Source organism: Eulemur rufifrons, chromosome 29 (assembly GCF_041146395.1).
Source record: "Eulemur rufifrons isolate Redbay chromosome 29, OSU_ERuf_1, whole genome shotgun sequence".
NCBI lineage: Eukaryota > Metazoa > Chordata > Mammalia > Primates > Lemuridae > Eulemur > Eulemur rufifrons.
In genome coordinates, this window is record NC_091011.1 from 28,888,971 (window position 1) to 28,904,321 (window position 15,351).

At 36.3% G+C, this 15,351-nt stretch overlaps 1 protein-coding gene and 1 pseudogene across 2 annotated transcripts in view; one reads left to right on the plus strand and one right to left on the minus strand.

Annotated features, from left to right (window-relative positions):
- Window positions 1-1,619: 1,619 nt before the first annotated feature.
- Window positions 1,620-15,351, minus strand: part of STK31 (serine/threonine kinase 31) — a 101,148-nt gene continuing 87,416 nt past the window's right edge. Inside the window, exons 23-24 of one of the 2 annotated variants that reach the window (XM_069461925.1) lie at window positions 13,259-13,327; window positions 1,620-1,997 (exon numbers count right to left, since the gene is read on the minus strand). In XM_069461925.1, the coding sequence (XP_069318026.1) occupies window positions 1,770-1,997; window positions 13,259-13,327 (297 nt within the window). In that variant the 3' untranslated portion in view covers window positions 1,620-1,769. The remainder of the gene's footprint in view (window positions 1,998-13,258; window positions 13,328-15,351) is intronic. The other variant, XM_069461926.1, reaches the window with a different exon arrangement.
- LOC138377473 (translationally-controlled tumor protein-like) lies at window positions 14,199-14,682 on the plus strand (annotated as a pseudogene).

Below are 15,351 nucleotides of genomic sequence, written 5' to 3' on the forward strand. Positions count from 1 at the left end.
ACTTCACAAACAACAAATCACAGAGTTCATTTTTGTGCTGAACACCCCAAAAGACTAGTATTCAGCAGGTAGTAACTCAGGAAACACGACTCTAATTCTTTATTTAAAATAGTGAGGGTAAATAAAGCGGTTGATCCTTGTTCTCTTTAATTATCCAAGTGTGCTTTAAACCTAGCTGCTGTGCCTTTACTGCTGAACCACGTAAAATTAAGTTCTACCATAAAATAGGAAAGTCAAAAGGTAGCAATGGCTTGAATATGTGGCAATGGTTCACATTAGTATTCATCAGAATGACTTAAAGGGCTTGTTAAAACACAGATTGTTACGCTCCATACACCCCCATGGAGATTCTGATTTAATAGGTTTGGAATAGAGACAAGAATTTCCATTTCTAACAAGTTCCCAGGTGATGCTAAAGCTACTGTTACAGGAACCACACTTTGATATAGGGGTTTTTTTATTCTCTTAAATAACGGAGAGGCTAGTACAGAGGTTCCAGAATGAGTAGGGACACCAAATCTTTCTAATTTGCCATTTCATCATCCTAGCTCATGGCATGCATCCTCAGGATCATCTCTTGATCCAAAGGGGCTGCTCAAACTCTAGCCATCCTGTTAGCTTCTAGGAAATAGGAAAGGGGTAAAGGCAAAAGGGAACACCTTCCAGTTATGTCAGCTCCTTTTAAGGATCCTTATTTGCAAGAACTTAGTCAAAAGGCCTCAAGTAAAAGAGAAAATAGTAAATGTAGTTTTACTGAGTAGACTGCCACCTCAAATAAAACTGAGGCTCTATAACTAAGGAAGAAAAGAAGATGTATATTAAAATAGCAAGAAGAGACTCTGCCATACCACTTTAGTCTATATACATTTCAATCACAAAGTCCATCTGATTTTGGCCTATTTTGTAAAGTTTATTATAATTGTCTTCTAACTAGTCTCTCCCTAGTCCCTATCCTGATGGTAGGTGGAAGACGGATTCTCAAATAGCTAAAGCTGTTTACAATTCTTTAATGACTCTAAATTTCTTATAAGATAAATTAGGTATGAGCCATCTTCCTGATTATTCCTTGCCTTATATTTTATACTATTAAATGCAACAAACTGTTTCTCCCCTCAGTGCTTTCATCATGTTTTCTCTGCTAATTAAGATACTCTTGCCCCTCTCGTTACCTTTCCAACTCTTCCTTTAGGATTTAACCACATCTTCCAGAAAGCTTTCCCTGACATCCCTCCTCCACAGGAAAAGGACCTATGCTGTATAATCCCATAAAAACTAGAGCTATCATTAGATATTCCATATTATATTACAATCTATTTATATCTCTGAATATTTCAATAGACTGTAGGCTTCATCAGTGTAATGACCAAGTTTTATCTATCTTTATACTATCTTTATATTTCCAGAACTGGATGCAAAGCAAAGCAGATGCCAACTATCGTTTCTTGAATAAAAGACTTAGCTAGCCAACATACCGAAAATCTGTATAGGACCTGTCCAGTGATCTAATAACCTTTCTTATTATAAGTATCACACTTTAATTACTCAACTTCAAAAAGTAATTACAATCAGAAAATCCTTCCTTAAAAACTCCAAGTTAAACAAAATTTCAAAGCATACAATTTTTTGCACAGCCAAACATCTTTTATTTTTCACAATCTGAATACTAAAGACACAACCCAACTAATTCCAAAACAACTCCAGATTTATTAACCAAAATAAACAAAGATTTTTAAAAAGAACATCTGTAACAACAACGGAACACTACTTTATTAATCAAAGTCGGCTTCACCATTTCTTGTCTTTTCCTCATATTTATCCAAGTTCTCCAACTTTAATTCTTCTTCTTTTTTATATTGGGTATATTCAATATCTTTTTCTGGGTTTGGAATTGATTTTTCCTTTGGTATCAAGAAACATTCAGCATTCAGAACTTGCTCAGCCGTCATTGAACTTCTAGAATATATCAAGCTACAGAGGAGGGATTTGACATTATCGTCCTGCAAGGAAAAACAGATGTTATAAAACAAAAACAAAATCAAAACAAATGAACAGAAGGACAAACCTATAATCAAAAAGAAAGATTCAATTCAAAAACACTTTTGGTCAATCATATAGAGCTAAATCAAGTTTTCTATTTAGATTTTTTTTCTTTTTGAGACAGGGTCTCACTCTGTTGCCCAGACTAGAGTGCAGTGGTGTCATCATAGCTCACCACAATCTCAAACTCCTACACTTGAGCAATTCTCCTTCCTCAACCTCCCAAATAGCTGGGACTACAGGTGTGTCCCACCATGCCCAGCTAATTTTTTTATTTTTTGTAGAGACGGGGTCTTGCTCAGGCTAGTCTCAAATTCCTGGCCTAAAGTTATCCTCCTGACTCAGTCTTGAACAGCATGGATTTGAACTGAATAGGTCCACTAACATGTGGATTTTTTTTTTCAATAAATAAACGTGGGAGGGACTTCAAGATGGCTGACCAGAGGCATCTGGTACTTGCCTCCTCCACAAAGAAAAATGAAAATAATGAGTAGATAATCAACTTTGAATAGATCATCTAAGATGGGAGCACTGAAATCAACAAAGAAGTTACAGCAAACATCTAAGACTATGGTCCCCAACTCCTCAGGTGTAGAGCGCCTCTGCTGCTGCCCCCCACCCACCCCCACAGAAAAACTGTCTTCTATGAAACCAGTCCCTGATGCCAGAAAGGTTGGGGACCGCTGATCTAAGAGGTAAGCAAGGCAGCCTGCTCAGCCAGGATTAGCTGGGAACCTAGAGAGACTCCTCAATTCAGGGCCTAGGTAAGTGAAAGATTCTCAGAGGTCCACATTCTCACCAGGGACTCCTGCAATCTTAGCCAAGAGAAAGCCCCTTGATCTTCAAGGACCCTAAGACTAGCCTAGAGAGCTGCCTGGAGACCACACAATGACATTGCTCCAGAGCGGGAGTTCATGCTGGGTCCCACACACCCTTCGAGTCCTAAGCAGCTAGAACAACACAGTGCCATTTTGAGAGCCCAGCCACCACCTGACTACATCCTGCCCTGGGGCCCAACAGCCCCTGTGTCTCCAGATCCCTGAAATCTTATTGACAGCCCCCACCCACAATCACTGACGGTGCTGGCTGCTGCTGCCAGCGCTGAAGTGTGAGCCATTGGTAGCAACTCCACCACCCCAAAAGCACAGCCACTGTGCACATACAAGTGCCCTAAAGATAATCATGACCTGGGGCTCCCCAGTTGCCTGCTTACAGCTGCTGCCACTGAAAGCAACCTTGCCAACCTCAGCAGCAAAGCTATAATGCACCTGCTCCTGCCCCAACCCATGCATTCCACAGGGAGCCTTGGAATCACTTACTCCTGCTTACCAGAGCCACTGCCTGCAGGTACCACCAGGGGACCTGAAAACAGGCCTCCCTGGCCCAGCTTCACCCCACTCCTGTACCCAAGAATGCCATCTGGGGATCTGGGAATCATCCTGTCCCATCCACTACCACTGCCACCTGAGCACTCCACCCAGAGGACTGAGGACAGGCCCACTCAACCTACCACTACCACCACCGCTAACACCCAACCGCACAGGCCACCTGCAGGCATAGGGACTGGCCTGCCCAGCCCATTGAGACCACCACCATCATCAATGAAAACTGCTTGGGAGCCACAGGGTTATCCAGCCACAGTTACTGCCATCATCCATATCAATCCCACTACCCAAAGGCACAAGAACCCACCCATAATCCTGGCCTACTGCTGGCACTAACGGCACCTAAGAAAGAGTCCTGGAGACCAAAGAAATGGCCCACTTGGACCCGCTAACAGCAGTGCCAATGTATGCCATCCTGGGATCCAAGAACAGGCACACTTGGCCAAAGATGTCACCAGTAGGGCTCATGGTCTGGCTTACCTGGTGTCCCTGTCCTTGGCAAACTTCCCCACAGCCTTCACTAACAACTGCACCCTAAGACACGGAAAAAAATCACAGATACCATTGAAACTATTTACAGCCAAAGAAATCTTATGGCTACTATACTACTCCATGCACCCAGAATCAAAACCAAAGTGCCCTACCCAACCAATACCATTGATACATCTACAGGCCCTATGAAAGCAAATCCACAAACTAGAAGCAGCAACTGTTATGCCAGATGCACTGGTAGCAACATAAGGATACAAGGAACATAAAAAACCAAGAAAATATGACACCCTCTAAGAAACACAATAGTTATTTCCATAAACAGATTTTAATCAAAAAGAAATTTATTATACCCCAGAAAAAAGAATTCAAAATATTGATATAAAAGAAGTTCAGTGAGATATAAGAGAACAAAGACAAATAATAAAAAGAAATCAAAAATAAAAATTAATATAGGAATGAGAAATTTATTAAAGACACAGATGTCATTTAAAAATAGAAAACCAAACAAAATTCCTGGAACTGAAGAATTCATTGACTTAAGTTTTAAAAAATACACTCTAAAGCTTAAAATTGACTAGATCAAGTAGAAGAAATAATTTCAGAACTTGAAGACAGGTCTTTTGAAATAAACCAGTCAAAAAAAAAATAAAGAAAAATTTAAAAAACTGAATAAACAAACCCTACATGACATACGGGGCCTCACAAAGCAAACAAATGTTCCAATTTTGTGTGTCACAGAATGCAAAGAAAAAAAAACCAAAGAGAAATAAAATTCATTTAACAAAATAATTGCTGAAAACTTCCCATGTCTAGCAAGAGAAGTACACATCCAGATACAGAAGCTCAGAGATCCACAGATATAATTCAAAAAGGTCTTCTACACAGCCCACTATAGTCAAACTGTAAAAAGTCAACCACAAAGAGAATTCTTAAAACAATGTAAGTTTCCAGTCACTTATAAGGGAAGTCCCCTCACACTAATAGCAGATTTCTCAGCAGAAACTTTACAGAACAAAAGAAAATCAAATGATAAAACCAAAGTGCTGAAAGAAAAAAAAAAAATGCCAGCCAAGGATAATATCAATACCCAGCAAAGTTATCCTTCATAAATGAAGGAGAAATTAACTCTTTCCCAGACAAGCCAAAGCTGAGGGAATTCATTACCAGGAAAACAGCCCTACAATAAATGCTCAAGGGAGTCCTACATCTGGAAGTGAAAGGATATCTACCATCATGAAAACACACAAAAGCATAAAACACAGTGGTAGAATAAACACATAAAGGAGGAAGAGAAAGGACTCAAATGTCATCGCTACAGTAAAACCAACAAACCAGAATGATAAACAATAAGAGTGAAAGGAACAAAAGATACACAAAACAACCAGAAATCAATTAATACAACGATAAGAATAAGCCCTCACATATCAATAACCATGAATGTAAATGGATTCAATTTTTCACTTAAAAAGATATAGATTGGCTAAATGGATTAAAAAACATGACTCAACTATATGCTGCATATAAGAAACTTAATCTCACTCGTAAAGATACCTATAGACTAAAAGTGAAGAGATAGAAAAAGATATTCCACACAAATGGAAATGAAAAGCAAGCATGAGTAGCTTTATTAATATCAGATAAAACTGACTGTAAGTCAAAAACAGAAAAACCACAATAACTCCAGTAACAATAGCTTTTATCAAAAAGTTCCAGGCCAGGCGCAGTGGCTCACGCCTGTAATCCTAGAATTCTGGGAGGCCAAGGCAGGAGGATCACTCGAGGTCAGGAGTTCGAGACCAGCCGGAGCAAAAGCGAGACCTTGTCACTACTAAAAATAGAAAGAAATTATCCGGACAACTAAAAATATACAGAAATAATTAGCCGGGCATGGTGGCATGTTCCTATAGGTTCCTATAGTCCCAGCTACTTGGAAGGCTGAGGCAGAAAGATCCCAGGAGTTTGAGGTTGCTGTGAGCTAGGCTGACGCTACTGCACTCTAGTCTGGGCAACAGAGTAAGACTCTGTCTAAAATAAATAAATAAATAAGTCCCAAAACAAAAAATGTTGGCATGGATAGAGAGAGACAGGAACACTCATACACTATTGGTGGGACTGCAAACTAGTACAACCTCTGTGGAAAGTAGCATGGAGATACCTCAAAGAACTAAAAGTAGAACTACCATTTGATCCAGCAATCCCACTACTGGGTATTTAGCCAAAGGAAAAAAGGACATTTTATAAAAAAGACACCTGCACCCAAATGTTTATAGCAGCACAATTCACAATTGTAAAGATGTGGAAACAATCCAAGTGCCCATCAATACATGAGTGGATTAATAAAATATGGTATATGTATACCATGGAGTACTACTCAGCCATATAAAAAATGGTGAACTAATATCTTTTGTATTAACCTGGATGGAACTGGAGACCATTCTAAGTGAAATATCACAAGAATGGAAAAACAAACACCACATGTACTCACCATTAAACTGGAATTAATCTAACACCTTATGTGCACATATGGAAATAAAATTCATCGGAAATCAAGCAGGTTGGGAGGAGGAGAGGATGAGTAAATTCACACCTAACAGGTACACTGCACACTATCTGGATGATGGGCACAATTATAACTTTGACTCAAAGTGTACAAAAGCAATTTACGTGACCAAAACATTTGTACCCCTGTAATACTCTGAAATTTAAAAAAATAGCAAAAAATAAAAAAGAAGGTCATTATATAAAGCTAAAGCAATTAAGTTAGCAAGAGAATAGAACAGATTCTAAAAATATATGTACCCAACACTGGAGCACCCAAATATATGTAGCAAATACTATTAGATCTAAAGGGAGAGATAGACAGTAATACAGTAATAGTTCGGCACTTCAACACCTTACTCTCAGCATTATATCATCTAGACAGAAAATTAACAAAGAAATATTAGATTTAAACTGCAATTGAAACCAAATGGATCTAACAGAAATTTACAGACTATTTCATCCAACAGCTACAGAGTACACGTTCTTCTCATCAGCACATGGAACATTCTCCAGGATAGACCATATGTCAGGATACAAAACAAGTCTCAACAAATTGTTAAAAACAAAAACCCATATCCAGTCTCTTTGCAGACCATAATAGAATAAAACTAGAAATAAATAACAAGAGAAACTTTGGAAACCATACCAATACATGGAAGTTTAACACCATCCTGAATGACTGACGACTGAGTCAAAGAATAAATTAAGAGGGAAATTTTAAAATTTCTTGCAACAATGAAAATCAAAACACAACATAGTAAAACCTATGGGATACAATAACAATTTATAGCAATAAATGTCTGTATAAAAAAAAAAGTAGAAGGCTTCCAAATAAACAATCTAACAACACACTTCAAACAACTGAGAAGGCAAGAACAAACCAAATTGTAAATTAGTAGAAGAAAATAAATAAGAAAAATCAGAGCAGAACAAACGGAAATAGAAACTAAAAAAACAATACAAAGGATCAACAAAACAAAAAGTTGGTTTTCTTAAAAAGATGAATAAAATCAATAAACTGCTAGCAAGACAACCAAGAAAAAAGATCCAAATAAACAAAATCAGAAACAAAAGGGAAACATTATAACTGATATCACAGAAATACAAAAAATCATCAAAGACTATTAGAACAACTACATACTAACACCTGGAAAACCTAGAGGAAATGGATAAATTCCTAGATACATACAACCTACCAACTTTTAATGAGGAAGAAACAGAAAAACTGAACAGACCAGTAACAATTAATGAGATTGAATTAGCAATTAAAAGTCCCCCATCAAAGGAAGCCCAGGACCAAATGCCTTCAATGCTTAATTCTACCAAACTTTCAAAGACAAGCTAACACTAATCTCCTCAAACTATTCCAAAAAATTGAGGAGGAGGGAATTGTTGCTAATTCATTCTGTGAGGCCAGCATTACCCTGATACCAAGACCAGATAAGGACATAACAACAAAAAAAGAAAAATACAGGCCAATATCCCTGATGAAAACGGATTCAAAAAAATCATCAATAAAATACTAGCAAACCAAATCCAAAATTACATCAAAATGACAAACCCACAGCTAACATAACACTGAATGGGAAAAAACTGAAAACCTTTCCTCTAAGAACTGGAACAAGATAAGGATGCCGACTTTCACCACTCCTATTCAACACAGTATTAAAAGTCCCAGCCAGAGCAATCAGGCAAAAGAAACAAACAAAAGACATACAAATTGAAAATGAGAAAGTCAAATTGTCCTTGTTTGCAGAATGACACAATCTTATATCTATTAACAGAAAAATCTAAGGACTCCACCAAAAAAATGCTTAGATCTAATAAATAAATTCAATAATGTTCCAGGACACAAAACCAACATGTAAAAATCAGTAGTGTTTCTATACACCAATAATTAACTAGCTGAGAAAGAAAACAACATCATTAATAGCTACAAAAAAATACCTAGAAATAAAAAACCTCTACAAGGAAAACTATTAATATAAAATACTAATGAAAAAACTGAAGAGGACATAAATAAATGGAGACATTTCCATGCTCCTGGTCAGAAGAATATTGTTAAAATCACCATACTTCCCCAAGGCAATCTACAGATTCAATCTCTGTCAAAATAGCAATGTCATTTTTCACAGAGAGAAAAAAAATCCTAAAATTTGTATGGAACCAAAAAAGAGCATGGATAGCCAAAGCAATCCTGAGCAAAAACAACAAAGCTGGAGGCACCACACTATCTGACTTCAAAATATTAATATTATACAAGGCCACAGTAACCAAAACAGCATGGTATTATCATAAAAACAGACACATAGACCAATGTGTCAGAACACAGAACCCATAAATAAATCCACCTACTTATAGCCACTGACTTTCAACAAAGGTACCAAGAACACAGATTTGGGAAAAGACACCCTCTTCAAAAAATGGTGCTAGAAAACTGGATATCCATATGCAGAAGAATGAAACTGAAACCCTATCTCACCATATGCAAAAATCAACTCAAGATGGATTAATGACTTAAACATAGGACCCAAAACCATGAAACTACTAGAAGAAAACATAGGGGAAACACTTCATGAGATTGGTCTAGGCAAAGATTTTATGGCTAAGACCTCAAAAGTACAGGCAACAAAAACATAAACATAAATAGACCAATGGGACATATTAAACTAAAAAACTTCTGCACACATACATAGCAAAGGAAATAATGAACAGAGTGAACACACAACCTGTTGAATGGGAAAAAAATATTTGCAAAGTATTCCAGAAAACAACTCAACAGTAAAAAAAAAAAAAATCCCATTAAAAAGTGGAGAAAAGACATGCATAGACATTTCTCAGAAGACATAAAAATGGCCAACAAGTATATGAAAAATGCTCAACATCACTAATAAGGAAATGCAATCAAAACCACAATGAGCTATCATCTTACCTCAGAATGGCTATTATTAAAAAGACAAATAACAACATATGCTGGCAAAGATGCAAACAACAGGAACTCTTAAACTCTTATACATTCTTGGTGGAAATATACATTAGTACAGCTACTACGGAAAACAGTAAGGAGATTTCACACAATAGTAAAAATAGGACTTCCACAGGAGCTAGCAATCCCACTACTGAGCATTGATCCAAAGGAAAGGAAATCAGTATATCAAAGGCATACCTGAACCCTCATGATTATTGCAGTACTATTCACAATAGCAAAGATAAGGAATCAACGTTAGTGCCCATCAACAGATGAATGGAGAAAGAAAATGTGGTATATATGCACAATGGAATACTCTTCAGCCATAAAAAAGAATAAAATTCTGTCATTTGCAGCAGCATGAATGGAACTGGAGGTGATTATGTTAAGTGAAATAAGCCAGGCACAGAAAGACAAATATCACATGTTCTCACTCATATTTGGGAGCTAAAATGATCTCAGGGACATACGGAGTAGATTAGTAGTTATTAGAAACTGAGAAGGGTGTGGGGGTTAGCGGGATGTAGAGAGGTTGGTTAATTGGTACTAACATATAGTTAGATAGAAGAAATAAGTTCTAATGTTCCATAGCAAAGTAGGGTAACTAGAGTTAACAACAATGTATTGTATATTTTGAAACAGAGGATTTGAAATATTCCTGGCACACAGAAATGATAAACATTTGAGGTGATGTATAGCCTAAATACCCTGATTTGATCATTACACATTTGATGCATGTAATAAAATATCACGTGTACCCCACAAATATGTACAAATATTATATATATAAATAAAAAATAAAATAAATACAGTAAGAGTCCATACCTGTGGCTTCTGAACCCGCAACCAAATGCAGATCAAAAATATAGTATTCTCAGAATGCAAAACCCAAGGATAAGGAGGGCCAATTTCTCATATATGTGAGTTCCACTGCACCAACTGCGGAACTAGAGTATGCATGGATTTTAGCATGCGAGAGGGTCCTGGAACCAATCTCCCATGGATACTGAGGGATGATTGTACTTTTTATTGGAAAGGGATACCTTCAGTACTGAAACCATGGAATTGAATTAGCAGGGAAAATATAAAAAGAAAAAGAGAATCACAGCTGAAATCTCTCAAAAACAAGTGAAATGCCAACAAATAACATTTCACGACTTTCCCTTTTTCCTCTTTTTATAGGTTACTGGTCAGAGTTTGACACTATAAAAATTTCACACTGAAGCTCCTCTGCCTGGAATGCTAACCTTCTTCACATAAGTCAACTGTTTCTGATCTCAGTTTTGAAGTGATCATTTCTGGGAACCCTTCTATCACTGCTACCATTACCATCATCGCTATGGGAGCCAGAATTCATGTGTTGCTATTTCAAAGACCATTGTATTATCATATGTAAACACCCTATGATGTTGCTGTTCCATCATTTCCACCTTCAAAGGCACCTTAACATGCCTTATATTTGCCCCTTATGGATTACTTCAATCAGAGGACATATCACGCTGAACAAAAGTCACCTGTTTACTGCTAGTGTCCTCATTAGACTGTAAGATGCTTAAGGTTACAAATTTTAGTTTACCACTTCATCCCCAGAAACTAGTACTGTGTCTGGGATATAGTAGCCATTCAGTAAATATTTGATAAATGAATGAATGCCAATGTTCCTACTACACTCTACAGAATATGTTTTAAAGCACACTTAAAGAGAGTACCTTCACTAGGTATAAACTTAAAATTTACAAAATCTAAATGAGAAAAAAATAACACATGCTCCTCAAAACCACAAAAGCAGATATGGAACAAAGTCTTACTACATTCTTGGACAAAAATGACTTATCATAAATGTGCCAATTTTCCCTAATTTGTAAAGTTTACATAATTTCAATAAAAATACAATCAGTTTTTTCCTTGAAACTAGACAAGTTAATTGTAAATACCTTTTAGAAAAATGATAACAACAGGCCGGGCGCGGTGGCTCACGCCTGTAATCCTAGCACTCTGGGAGGCCGAGGTGGGTGGATCGTTTGAGCTCAGGAGTTCGAGACCAGCCTGAGCAAGAGCAAGACCCCATCTCTACTAAATAGAAAGAAATTATATGGACAGCTAAAAATATATATAGAAAAAATTAGCCGGGCATGGTGGCACGTGCCTGTAGTCCTAGCTACTCGGGAGGCTGAGACAGGAGGATCCCTTGAGCTCAGGAGTTTGAGGTTGCTGTGAGCTAGGCTGACGCCACGGCACTCACTCTAGCCTGGGCAACAGAGTGAGACTCTGTCTCAAAAAAAAAAAAAAAAAAAAAAGAAAAATGATAACAACAGCCATGAAAGCTCTGACAAAAAATAGCCAAGAGGAAGGAACTAGCTGTATCAAGTATTAAAGGATATTATGAAGTCTGTTTTAATTAAATTAGTGCAGTGCTGGGGTATGAATAAACAAACCAATGGAACAGAATAGAAAAACTATACCCCTGAATGAATGAAATTTTCTACCTGAATGCACCAATCTTATAGTAACAACCAGACACCAAATGACACCCCTCACATGATACAATGAGACTTGCAAAGTACCACCTATAAAACATACTCATTGTAAAAAAAAAATTAAATCTGAATTTAATCAAGCCTCTATATCTACCAGTTTTTTTAATTGAGGAAAAAAGAAATACATAAAATAATATCATAAGGATACAATCAGCCAACTCTAACACTGTGATTGCAATCTGTTAAAAACCTTGAAGCAGAAGACCCAAATAAGCTGCCCCTAGATTCCTGACCCACAAAATGTACAAAACCATAACTTAAATGTGTTTTAAGTTTAAGCCAAATTTCAGGATAACTTGGTACAAGATAATCTTTTTATCAAACCTGAAAGAGTAGGGCTTCCATGTGTTCACTTTTGGTGAAGCTATAACCTCTGATGTAGCATTACCGTTTTGTTTTGTTTATATCTAATAGTAAGAAATTTTTATCACAGGTTTTTCAAAAGTGTAAAACCATTACCAAAATAGCCAGGAAGTATAATACAGGTCTATAGTCTCCCAAAAGTTGTCTGAAATGTTTTTTACTACTACCCAAGAAGTGTGGCAAATCTCCTTAACATCATTTCTAAAATGTGCTTTCTAAAAATTAATTCATGGGATATTAGTAGTTATTATAAGATAAAATATTTCTGTGGTCCAATAAATTGGGAGACAATGCAGAGTTAAACAATATTATGTTTTCATTCATTGTAGTACAAATTATCAAAATACATGAGAACTTTTAGAGCCTGATCATTATACTTTTCTAGACTCATTCACTATCATATTTAACCTCTTAATATCTAGTCATACTGGATTCCCCCTTTCTCTAAAGAACCCAAATCAGCTTTCCCCAAATTACTTTCTTAATACTCTACTTATTGGCTATTGCTACAATCTTTGTAACCCCAGCAACTGGTACAATTCCTGGTACAGAATACCTACTCAAAATATAAAAACATACATGAATGACAAAACAATCTCAACAATATACTTAAATGACAAATGATACAGTTAAGTAGTTATTTAAAAAATTTATAATAAGACATTAATTTTAAGATAATATGATCTTGGAATGTATAGTAAATAATATTTTTCCTTAATAATTTATATATCTGTGCAACCAACATACAATCCAGCAGTATTAAATTAGTTATCTGGCAGCGGTGTAGGTAGGGCACTTGAATTTTTTTTCAATAACTCTTTATTGCCAATGTTATTTTGGATTCTTACAAAAACTAGAGGAAATTTTCAGTCAAATACTTAAGGTCACATTACTGTGTATGTTTCAAACCACTGTATGACAAAAAGGTCACATACCAAATGAAATTGATCCACTTTTGGGATTCCATCTTCATTTGTCTCAAACTCCTGATTTTGAACAGAAAGCTGCAAAAGAAAATAAGAGTACATAAATTCCCAATGTATCAAAATATTGATTCTATAAAAGAATCAAATCAGGAACTTCAGATCCTAAGTAGAGAAGAACTCACTTAAAGAAAGCACATTAACTTTTGCAGGGTAAAAACACTTTCATAATAATTATTTGTTCATGAGCAACCAAATGGTTTCTGGGGTTTGTAAAGTATCAGTCAGAGTGGATATACACACTATAAACACTTTAGTATTTCCTTTTAAGCAAATGTGTTAAAACTTAGTAGAACTAACAGCTGATAAAAGAAAATAATTTTCAACCACAAATTCTATATCCAATGAAACTATCCATCAGGAATGAAGGTGAAATAAAGATGTTATCAGATAAAGAAAAACTAAAAGAATATGTCACTAGAAATGATATGGTCTTAAAGAATGGCTAAAGGAAGTACTTCAAACAAAAAAGACATGATAAAAAAAGTCCTGAAACATTAGGAAGGAAGAAATAAAAATGGAAAGAATAGAAACATGGGGAAATACTGAAAACTGTCCTCCTCATCGTGAGTTTTCTAATCACTTACAATGATTCAAACCAAATTAGAACACCATCTGATACTCAAGACCATGATATTTAGAAGTGGGGAGAGTAAAGGCACCAAAATAGGGAGTGAGGTTTCTACACTTCACTCAAAGTGGTAAAATGCTGATACTGTAATATGCAGACCAATCACTAAGAAAACTCTGGAAGGTGATACACTCAAAAAACACCACAAACTTTTCCGCTTGCTTCCTACTCCCTGCAAGTGCCACTCTGGTTGCACCACACTTGCTCCCATATCCCGGTTTTTGCTCTAAGTGCTGTTGTCATCTCCCTCCAGCCACCGTCATGATTATCTCTGACGTTTTCAAGATCTGGATGATTGCAAACAGGCTGTGCCTGAAGGTGGAAGGGAAGATTGTCAGTAGGACAGAAGATAACACAGATGACTTGCTCACTGGTGGAAATACTTCTACTAAAGGCCCTGAGGGTGAAGGTACTGAAAGCGCAGTCATCACTGGTATTGATACCATGAACTACCACTTGCAGGAAACCAGTTTCACAAAAGAAGCCTACAAGAAGTACATCAAAGATTACATCAAATCAATCAAAAGCAAATTGAAGAACAAAGACTAGAAAGAGTAAAACATTTTATAACAGGAGCTGCAGAAAAACTCAAGCACATTCTTGCTATTGTAAAAAACTACCAGTCCTTTACTGATAAAAACTTGAATCAAGATAGCACAGCTGCTCTGCTGAACTACCGTGAAGACACAGTGTGACCCCAAATGATATTTTCTTTAAGGATAGTTTAGACATGGAAAAATATTAACAAATTTGGGAATTATTTTGGATCTGTCATCTGTCATCACAACTGGCTGCAGCCTGTCATCCACACATACCAGGACTTAAGACAAATGGAAGTGACATCTTCTCGAGCTCTTCATTTATTCTGACCATGATTTATTTGGAATAAAGGTGTTGTTTTGTTTTGTTTTTTTAAAACACATGTCATGTAGGTTGTCTAAAAATAAAATGAATTCAAACTAAAAAATAAAAACATAAATATATCAAGATGGACTCTAAAGAAATTTTCAAGTAATCCACAGGAAGCCAAGAAAAGAGAAACAAATGAATAACAGAGGAAACCAAACCACTAATAGACTGGTAGACATAAGTCCTAATATATCAATGACCCTAAATGTAAATGGTCGAAATACCCCCCAATTAAAAGGCAGAGACTAGCCAAGTAAATGAAAAACATGATGTAACCATATCTTATTTACATGAAACTTACTCCAAATTCAACATTGGTACCTTCAGAATAAAAAGATGGTAAAAGACATACGATGCAAACATTAATTTTAAAAATATAGGAATGGCCGTAGTAATGTAAGATAAAGTACACTTTAGAGCAAAGAAAATTAGTACAGAAAGGGACATTATATAATGATAAAAGGATAAATCTACCAAGAAGGTATATAATCCTAAATATGTACAC